This window comes from Pygoscelis adeliae, unplaced genomic scaffold (assembly GCF_000699105.1).
Source record: "Pygoscelis adeliae isolate BGI_AS28 unplaced genomic scaffold, ASM69910v1 Scaffold286, whole genome shotgun sequence".
Lineage (NCBI taxonomy): Eukaryota > Metazoa > Chordata > Aves > Sphenisciformes > Spheniscidae > Pygoscelis > Pygoscelis adeliae.
Genome location: NW_008825076.1, coordinates 889,658 through 899,577, shown reverse-complemented (window position 1 = coordinate 899,577; position 9,920 = coordinate 889,658). Strand labels below are relative to the sequence as shown.

Sequence of the window (9,920 nt, the reverse complement as noted above, 5' to 3'; positions counted from 1 at the left end):
CTGCTTTGCGGGGCGTACTGTGAAGCCCGGCTGCCCTCGTGTGCTCAGACGGAAGAACTGCGTGAAAAGGTCAGTACAGGAAATCGGTGAAATAGCGCCATTGCTAGGTGTTCTTCCATCCCCAACGATGGCAAGTATTTTCTTTGCAGTTTTCTGGTTATTTGACAAAAGGCTGTATTCTCTTGTTGCATCTCAACTATTCAAAGCTGGGCACGGCCCCCGAGTGTGATTCTTGTCAAAGCCGTTTTCAGAAACGGTTCGGAACCAGGTTCCGGTTTAACAGAATGACTGGAAGTTTGAAGACGGAGGCCTAAGAAGGAACTCGCTTTCGGTGCGTGTCATCTCGATGTTTTTTTTGGTTGTTAGGAGCTGTATTTACTTTGTGTGGCACTCCACGACTTGCTAGAAGTGGCAGTTGAGAGCAGATGGGTGGAGAGACCCTAAGGACAAGGTTAATGTGGGGAAAAATATTTTGTTTCAGTCCCCCACCTGAAGAGGAGGCAGAGAAGAGCAGGTGTGCGGCGCGGATCAGTCCCTGCAGAACTCGAGAGCTAGGCTTTTGCAAAAGGAGCACGTTACATGGGTGCACGTTATGTGGGTGCAGGGTGGCAAGTCACGCTGTATAGGCTCAAAGGATGTATACAAGGATACTGCTCATCAGGTAAGGTATGCCGAGCTAGGAAACACACCTGAGCTTTAAGCCAGGCCAAAGCACAGGCAGAACTTAATTTGACATGCTAAGCGAAAGGCAGTCAGAAAAAGGAGCGACAATGGCGGCTCCACGGAATTCCTCTCTGAGGCAGTGCTTGTCAGAGGCGACGGGAAAAGCAACCATGCCCAGAAAGGCTGTTTCCCATCCCTGTCTGCAGGGAGAATTCCTTGACTCCCGATTCCCAGTGACAGCACAGGTCATGACTCCGTCCTCATTTCTGAACAGTCTTTGTGTGGTTGCAAGTTTTCCAGTGCGTTGCTGCTTCTGTTACTTCTCATTTTAAGTGTTCGGCAAGTTCCCCGTTCTCAGGATAAAAGACCTTCACAACTGCATTTGCTATTGCTCTTTGCTCATTTTTGAATAATGTAAGTAGCAGAACCTTAGGAAAAGATCTTTATCTCCAGGTTTTGTTCTACTCAGATTTTACATATTGAAATAAATGGTACGGGTTTTTTATCACATTTTGTCTGTTAAAAATAAACCATTACCTTCTTATTTAGAATCCTGACACCCAAGAAAACTTTATGGTGAAAAGTGGCAGAGAAAGGATACTGTGAATTACTACGGTAAATTTTTGCACAGTACCTTGTAAATCTGTTGAGTATTATTAGATACAAAGCTCTCGTCATGCTGAAGCTAATTAAAACTTCAGGGATAAAACCTTGGCTCTGATGGAGCCTACAGTATATTCCTTAAGAACAACTACAGCAAGTGAGGAAGGTCCTTACCTGGCAGAGAAGAAATGACAGAGAAACACCAGAAGGAAAAGGCAACACACCAACGCTAAACACTTCCAGGAAAAGCGGGAGGAATTGCTCTGGCCCTTAGGACCCGCTTCTTGGGATGACGGGCCATAGCACGTGTGTGTGAAGGTATTCATGCCCGTGAAACTGCAGCGCTTCAAGTAACTGCAGCAGACCGTCAGCACTTGTGGGGCTCTCACAGCAGTAAATCCCGCTGCACGCTTGCAGTGAATCGGCATTTGAAACTCCATCCTTTCTAAGCAGCATGTAACAAGTGAATTACTGCCCTTAATTTCATAATATAATGCTGCAAGGATGACCTACGTCAGATTGTTCTCCTGTCTCTGAGAAATTTCTGGCTCAAACAGGCAACCTCCATTAAATTTTTCATTCACTGCTCTAGCAAATTACTGAAAATGCAAACAGTAAACGTGCTGTGAGTCTGCAATAGCCTGGAAAATACCTTTAAAGTGCTGTGAAATATCTCAGAGAGTTTGCAGTGTGTGCCTTTGCTGTTAACTTAAATCCAGTCTCTATTATAAAAGACAAAATACTCAGTCTGCCTTGCACTGCTGGGAGGGAAAAAAACCCCAAAAAACCCCACAGCAGCAGCCGCTCCAAGAAAAAACCACAATCTGTTTCTTTCCTTGACCGCAGCCTTGCCAAATCAACGGGGGAGGCTTTTTGCCGTTTCTGAAGGGCTTCTTAGCATTTATTTGTACCCTGTGCTTACCTGGACAGACTAAAACAGGGACGGCACAGATGGCTGTGGTAGCTTGGCACAAGGCTGCTGCCCTGATCGGCAGGTGTTATCTTAGTCCGAACTGCTGTGGTGACACTGTCCGATGCTGGTGCTTGGAGTGGAAGGCTTATGCACTCCCCGCTAACCCTTAACTTTGCGCCGTTTTGTAATTCCTGCCGTCTGCTTGAAAATTACTTGATTTTTCACCCCTCTGGAACTGGGTCCGATGTGGCCCTTCTGCTCTGCTACGGCTGAACAGGAATGAACATTTCTAAGAGGTTTGCACGACACAATTTGAGGTGCAGGTTGTTACCACTTCCAGTATTAACATGTTAAGTTCCGGATTTTTCAGAAAAAAAATACGTATGTCTGGGGCCCAAGTGGTGGCAGGGGCTCAGACCAGCAATGAAGTGTTCACGCTGGCTGCCAGGTTGAGACCCTGCTTCCTTTACAAAAGATTATGAAACCTGTTAGATTATGGTGTAGAAAGGATCCAAACATGAAATTATGGGAACATTAGCAATCAGGAATTGGTAGTTTTAAAAAGCTGATTTCTTTTACTCTGCAGCATTGTATTCATATTAGTTGTCTGTAAGGAAACGACAGAGCAAAGGACACTCTTGGAAATGGGATGAATATGTCATGTCACTGTACAGGTGTGGGGATTTTTTTTTTCTTGTTTGGGAAAGTATTTTGGTCCTTGAAGGGTCAGAAAGTAGCTGTGAGAGCAGCTACTGCACCCTCATGCTTACAGTCCCATTGAAGACTTCAACCCTTGTTATCTCACCAGATATATCTTTCACGTCCCTTTTGCTATTTAAGATACAAGAAGTCTGTATTAGAGGTTCAGACACGTACTAACATACTAAACATTTTTTGACAGAACAGATTTTGGTATCTGCTTGGTACTAACATGACTTGCTTGGTTTGTTCACCTCAGATTCGGCTATACTGCAACTTACTTGGGAACCTTGTCCTGTCATAGTTGTACACGTCTGGTTAGTGATGCGACCAAGAAAGGATTTTATGCTGTAACAATGTAGAAATACATAAAAACACAGGTGAAAGAGCTGAGCAAGGCCTGTACGTGCGCGTGTTCCCAGGCCTTTTCTATGTTCACGAGTAAAAAGTTGTTATAGATCCCCTGTTCCAGCCATCACAGCTTCCCTGGAAACAGTAAATCCTGGTACTCTTGCTGTAGTGAGAGATGACGATGTGCCACAACGACTGGAAGGAAGCGGTGGGCCTAGGCCTGTCTGGCAAACAAGTGTTCCTAATGCTGGGCACACCCCCCTAATCAGCTGTCTTTCTTACCTGGGGGTAAGTAAAAATCAGCTGGGAGGAGTATGGAGAAATCACTTACAGCAATGGTACGTGGAGCACGCGCAGGCACTAACAGAGCACAGGCCTCTGCCAAGAACTTTGGAGACAGAAACCAGAGAGCTTGAGAAGCTTTAAATACATTCAGAAAGCAGAATCTTCCTAAGAAGCTTTAGAGGGAAAAAAATCAATACTCAGCTAATTGACTCAAATAAGGCAGGTGTTAAATTTGCCATCTCAAGGAAGAGCTATTAGCTGACTGACAGGGTGTTAGAAGCTGAAGCTGTGCTTTCTTAGGAGTCTGCCCTCCCTGGCGTTTGTTCCTCTTTCAAAGATTTACAGGTGTGCTTATCTTGCAAGCGTCTGTCAATTCTCCATGGAGTTTGGTTTCCTTGACTTGTGATAAAACTTCCTACTTGTGACAGTCTTACAGCTGGAAAACCTCATGGGAAAAATTCTGCCAGACTTGCTGCTCAGCAGGCCCTGAGACAAGCAACACCTCTGCTAGAAAAATCGCATTGTGTTTTGTTTTGTGTTGTACTCAGCCCAGAGAGCAGCTCTTTGCAACTGCCTCCGAAGCACGCAAGTAAAGGATGTTTGTGTTCGTGCCTGCTGTTGACAAGTACAGCTAACGTTTTACAGCTGCCGCATGGCTGCTACCTCTTGAGCCAAGGGCTGAGATCAGATTATTTTGAGATCAGATTTTCTGTTTTAGTCCGGCAGAAAATCCCCTCTCAGATCTAGTAATGGATCTGTTTCCTGAGGTAAATGTTTTTAGATGGTAGGAGTATCACTCAGGCTTGCGTAGCACTTGTGTCACACTTGTAACTTGTGTAACCCTTGTTTGATCTTGATTCAGACATGACATATAAGGGGATTGTATTTCTTGCTGCATCTCGCTCTCTAACACCTTGTTCCAGTGAGGCTCTGATCCTTCTGAGGTTATTTGGTGCCACAGTAAGCAAGGATGAGCAGTTCTGAAAGTGAATTAGAGATTCATCCAGCCCCACAGAATTGAAATATTTTTGACAGCAAGAATTAACAGGTGAGCTCAGCAGAAATCCTAAAGCTGAAGCTTACTTGTAGATGCATTTATTTACATAAAAATAAATATGCACAGCTGCAGTATTTGCTTGCCCTTTATCTTCCTTTGCAGGACAAGTTAGATTTGCCGAGTGCCCACATTCCCTCCCAGCGGACACAGTTACCGACTGTCTTCAGTCTTTGCCCCACCAACAGACAGAATAGCTGGCTACAAACTCCGTTGTGCACCTGAGGGGCTCTGTTCAGAGTCCTTCCAGCCTAACTCCACCTTGAAACGGGGAGTATGCGTTCTACATACACCTCTAGATCCAAGAGTGGCTGGAGAGAAGAGAAGGCAGGTAATCTAGTCCCCCCAAATGTAAACATGTTTTTATTTAATGCCTTTCACTCATCACAAGGTACTTTTTCCCCACCCCCAACCCCCAAAACCAAGATGGCAGCATAAGGCACCGTGTAGACACATGCACAGTCCACATACCATCTATGTAAGATTTAAAAACACAGCTATAGTTCTTACCAACAGTACCATGTGTCCTTATTATTAATGTACACAATATGATTTTCCTCAGAGTTTGTTCTGGAGAAATGAACTATTAATTTAGAACGATAAGACTTTCCCCATCCACCCACCCCAAAAAGCCAGATTAAAAACACAGGTACAGAGCTTAATACCAGAATAATGAGATTAGTTCATAAATTAAAAAAATAAAAAAAAAAAATCAACAGTTTCACTCTTATTTTCAGAAAGTCCCATGTGATGTGATGTACTGTGCAGACTCCTTACTATGTCCTCTTCCCCTTTCAAAAGCAAGAAAAGTGACAAGTAGACCCAAGACTTGTAGTGTTTGTCGTTGATGGCAAAAGGCAGTTACAGCTCTATGCATCCGGCTTAACCATGTAACTGCGGGATCGCCAGCGAGTTATCTGAAGGCTTTTCCTCTGTCCAAAGGCAGAAGGACTTGACACAATGTTCTTTGGCTGCAAGTTCTTAAAGGCTTCCACTGAAAGGGTTCTCCTTCAAAAAAAAGAAAAACTGCAGTTGCTGTGGGATTTTTTTAATAAGAAAATGATGAGGAATAGGTGAAACCGATGTAATAGTCTGAGTGAAGCCCTCACAGTGCTAAGATGTTGGGGTCTGCTACAAATATTCAAGTTCCAAGGCGTGCCGAAGAGCTTCCAGGTCAGCGTGACAAGAGATTCTCCAGAATGGCATGTTGTGCTAGAGTGAAACCAAAAGAGGGTATTTTTTGGTTTTTGTTTAATACTGAGATCAAAACAACTTTCTTAGTTTGCACCCTCGGGAACAGAGCTTTGTACTTGGGCCACCAGGTTGTCACGGTGTCACAGGCAAGGAGGCTCATCTTAGAGAGGAAGGAAGGGAACGGGGAGTGCCTATTTGCTGGTACCTTTCTCCCATGCAGAGAGGAAGACAGATCCTCCACAATTTGGGAGTGTCCTGTTTCAGAGATGATGTAGGATACCGGCTGAACTTTCTGAATGTACTAGCTGCTAAACTTTACTCCCCTGTTTTTTCATGGATTAATTAGGGATGTTTCTAGAATTGCAGTACTCCTAGAAACACTTTTCTTGCCGCTTAAAGACTCTCCAGAAAGCATCATAATCCTGTCCTATAACACCAATTTCAAAGTTGTCCTACTTACTACTAGTGAAAGCTGTTGCCAGTGCTTCACAGACAAGTAAACAATATAGATCATAAAATGAAGTTATTAAAATTTACAAAAATATAAACAAAAGAATATAATACCACACAGCGTCAAAATGCTTTCTAACAATTCCCTCTCCAAGGTAACTGGAACAGTAGATCATACTGCGTTTTCTGGAAATGTAGGAACTGGTATCATTGCTCAGATCAATTATTCATTTAGTTTAACACTGCTGCCTCAGAGAAAGGCTTATATGACAGCTTGTCCTCAAGAAACTTTCCTAATTCCTTTTTCTGAGAGACTCTCTTACATTCTTCTCCTGCCTCCCTGTTTTTCAATTCATATTTACTGTGATAAATCTAAAGTCACATATACACATGTCCAAGTTCTAACCAGTCGGTTCCATTTGAAATCTTAGTATCTGGACAAAATCTGGAAAGGTTGACTATCTGTGACCACCTGTATCTTCTTTATAATATCTTGAGTCATCTCTTGAAAATTGTGAATATACTCTAGGAAAACCAGCCTTGCATCTGAAAGAGGACAAAGTGCCAACTTTTTTAAGTGCTGTGAAACAAGCACAGTTCAATTACGCAGGGGACCCGGGATGGAAACTGTAATCTGGTAAGGTACAGACAGTACTCTGAAAGCATCGCTCTAACAGCATAATTCTGCAATCATTAGCAATAGCCACGATCCCGGCAGTTGCTTGCAAAGAGATAACCTCAAAATAATTAGAACTTGCTTTTAGATGTGAAATACAGCTTTTCTTGGAATGTTCTGGTGAGCCTGGGGTTTGAACTGGATTTGTTTCTAATCCAAAACAGTTAAAGCAGTTTTACTTTAGATCAAAGACGCAGCTCGTTTAGATTTTATAACAACATTTGGGCTTGTGATTTTCTTAGCTTCCTCCCAAAATACGGGTCTCTGTACAGTCAGTGATATGTATGCAGTAACAAACATATAGAAAGCCTTAACTGACAGAGTTTACTCCCAGTGTGGGAATAAAATTTCTGAGTATTTTATCACTGTAAATAATTCAGCCGTAAACATACTGCTTCTGGATAAACAGTTTAGACAAGGCTTTAGAGAATACATACTTCCTAGATAGATGATTCTGATGAAGGGAGATGTTCCTTTTCCAAGTGTACCTACCTGTGTAAAAAAACTCCAGTGGTTCCAGATGTTTATTTTACAGAGTGTCTATTTACACACCTCTAATGTTTAAATACAACTCAAGCTTCCCTCTGGTATGTTGCCTATCAGTAAACAAACGTTTCCTTCAAGCTATTTATCAGTGTGCATAGAGACAGCAAGCAAACACAGGCATCTGAAGCGACTGGAATCCATTGCTCTACAATTTCACTTTAAGGGGAAAAGTTATTTCCTTCTCTCCCCTCCTCCCCTGGTTGTTATTAAACCCCTTCCATTAAATTATCTATTTTTTCTTTCTTAAATGAGAAGAAAACTTGGCCTCCCAGCCACTCCTGTTGTTCAGCATTTACAGATTTATCACTCATCAGACAGGTGAAGAAAAATGACCCACTAAAATGGAGATACTATCAGTGCTGTCGGCAAAACAGTGAAAGGCACTCTGCCTGCCCTCCCCCCCCCCCCCCCTTTTTTTTTCTGTATAAAGCTCAGGTGTGTCGAAACCTGAACTAATGAGTGTCATCAATCAAAGGAGGCAACAGCCCAGCAAAGAATCTGCTCTACTAATGGGAGAGCTGCTTAGGCCAGGAGACACAAGCAAGAGGGCTCTTGAAATCCTGCCTATAGAAGATTGTTGAACCTTCCCACTTCTTCATACAGCCAGAGAGTCCTTGCAGCCTTTGATGCAGTCATGTTCACTGACCCACTACCTTTGAAGTACGGCACCGGCTGTCAAAAGCAGCAGGCTATTATCACTTCATTCCCAGTCATGCATTTTGGACTCTTCTCTGACAACTCCTTAACCCTTCATGAACTAGAGAACCATCTGCAGATTTAGCTAGTTTTCCAAGGTGGGGGCAGGTATTGTTGCTTCCATTGGCCAGGGGAAATACACTATAAAAAAGAGGGTTTCTGCTGCTTTGAAGACGACCCAAGATAGATACAATTCTGGGGATCTTATTTGCTTTGTTCCTGGGCTTGTGCACCAAATGAGCTCAAATTTGCTTGGGAAGTCTTTGCAGGATCTTCATTCAGAATGAGACGTCAGGTCCTCCAGCACGAGGTTCAGCTGTATAGCTGAGTTCCTGTGATGTAATATTTTGTACATCACCTGAGCTGCAACAGTAATCTGTGTGCCTATTAAAAATTAACTAGTCTGCTGAAGATGGGACTCATGCAGTCAGTTCCTGCATCTCGACTCATGTGCAATGCTCCTGAAGCAAATGCAGCTCAGTCACACTTCTGCAGTCGCATCAGGAGCACAAGACTCGGGATGCACAAAAACATCCTTCAAGTAATGCTTGCCATTAACAAATTGTATTCCTGTCCCTGTAAAACCAAATAAATGGAGATTCCAGGCAGGCTTCTGTTCTGAAGATTAGGAAATTAAAACTTCGGCTGTTCAATTCTCATGTTGTACAACTCAGTTGATGTACCGGACTGCTTTCCTTCAGGTCGTTGTTGTTCTCCATGTTTCTACCACTCCTGGGTTTCTGTAATACACTGATACCCCATGCGTATGGCAGAAGGTATTCCTTGCTGGATCTCTAGCCCAGCCCTGCCCCCAGGTCACCGTAAGCAGAACTGGAGCTTTGGTCTTCTCAAAGTTTGCTTTTATCTCTTCCAAGCTCTGGGGTTCCGGCTTCTCTCCTCTTAAAGTCTACCCAAAACAAAGAAGCTTCAACTGGTCCCTAAACTCCAGTTCTCATTTCCCAATCAGTAGACTGTGGATACCAGCGACTGGAGGACTCAACTGGATGCACAGGTTAGTCCATTTAATTCTTTCTAAGGCTACCTATGCCAGTGGGCCACATCTATGTACCACGCATGAAATATTACCGAGGGCTTGTTATTCCTGACCATGCTGCTTTCGCAGTTTCTGTTCTACTTTGTATTCAGTACATCTTCCCAATTTCATTTTGCTTGTGGAATTAATCACATTGATCCATAAATCATTGATAGAGGCAGCAACTCAGTACTAGTCCCTTTGGTATTCACTCTAATGATGTTACACCCTATGATCTCAACAAGTCATAAATATAAACACATGCATGTATATATGCATATTCTAATAAGTAACTAAAAACTAATTCCAATAATTTGGAATTTACAAAAGCAATGTGTAGATCAGAAATTCACCCTGCTTGCTCATCTGAGATCACACCCTGGAGTTTCCCTTTTCATGTGTTTAAAGCCAACTTTATTATGCAAGAATGATTCCTGGAACATGTGACACAGTGACTACCTGAAAAGTTGCACTAGCTGCCAAGGTGGGGGGATTTACAGTAGGAAATTTCTCACAAGGTTGTTGAGTATTTTGCATATTAAGAAATGAGACCAATTGTAAGCTGTTTCAAATGGAGGGAGCTTAATTAAATGCTTAAGTAAAGAAAGGGTCATTGAAATGAAAACTTGGAAGAATCCAGCATGGTATCCACAAACTGTACCTTTTTTGCTCCCTGTTCCTCTTCAACACCATCTCCTATTACAATGTACACGGCTTTCCTTCCAAACCTTTGCATTATTCTTTCAAAACAGCTCTC

At 42.9% G+C, this 9,920-nt stretch overlaps 1 protein-coding gene across 1 annotated transcript in view; it reads right to left on the bottom strand.

Moving 5' to 3' along the window:
* Positions 1-5,226: 5,226 nt before the first annotated feature.
* Positions 5,227-9,920, bottom strand: part of EYA2 (EYA transcriptional coactivator and phosphatase 2) — a 61,946-nt gene continuing 57,252 nt past the window's right edge. The window contains exons 14-15 of the mRNA XM_009326728.1: positions 9,825-9,920; positions 5,227-5,780 (exon numbers count right to left, since the gene is read on the bottom strand). Coding sequence (XP_009325003.1) covers positions 5,700-5,780; positions 9,825-9,920 — 177 coding nt within the window. The 3' untranslated portion in view covers positions 5,227-5,699. The remainder of the gene's footprint in view (positions 5,781-9,824) is intronic.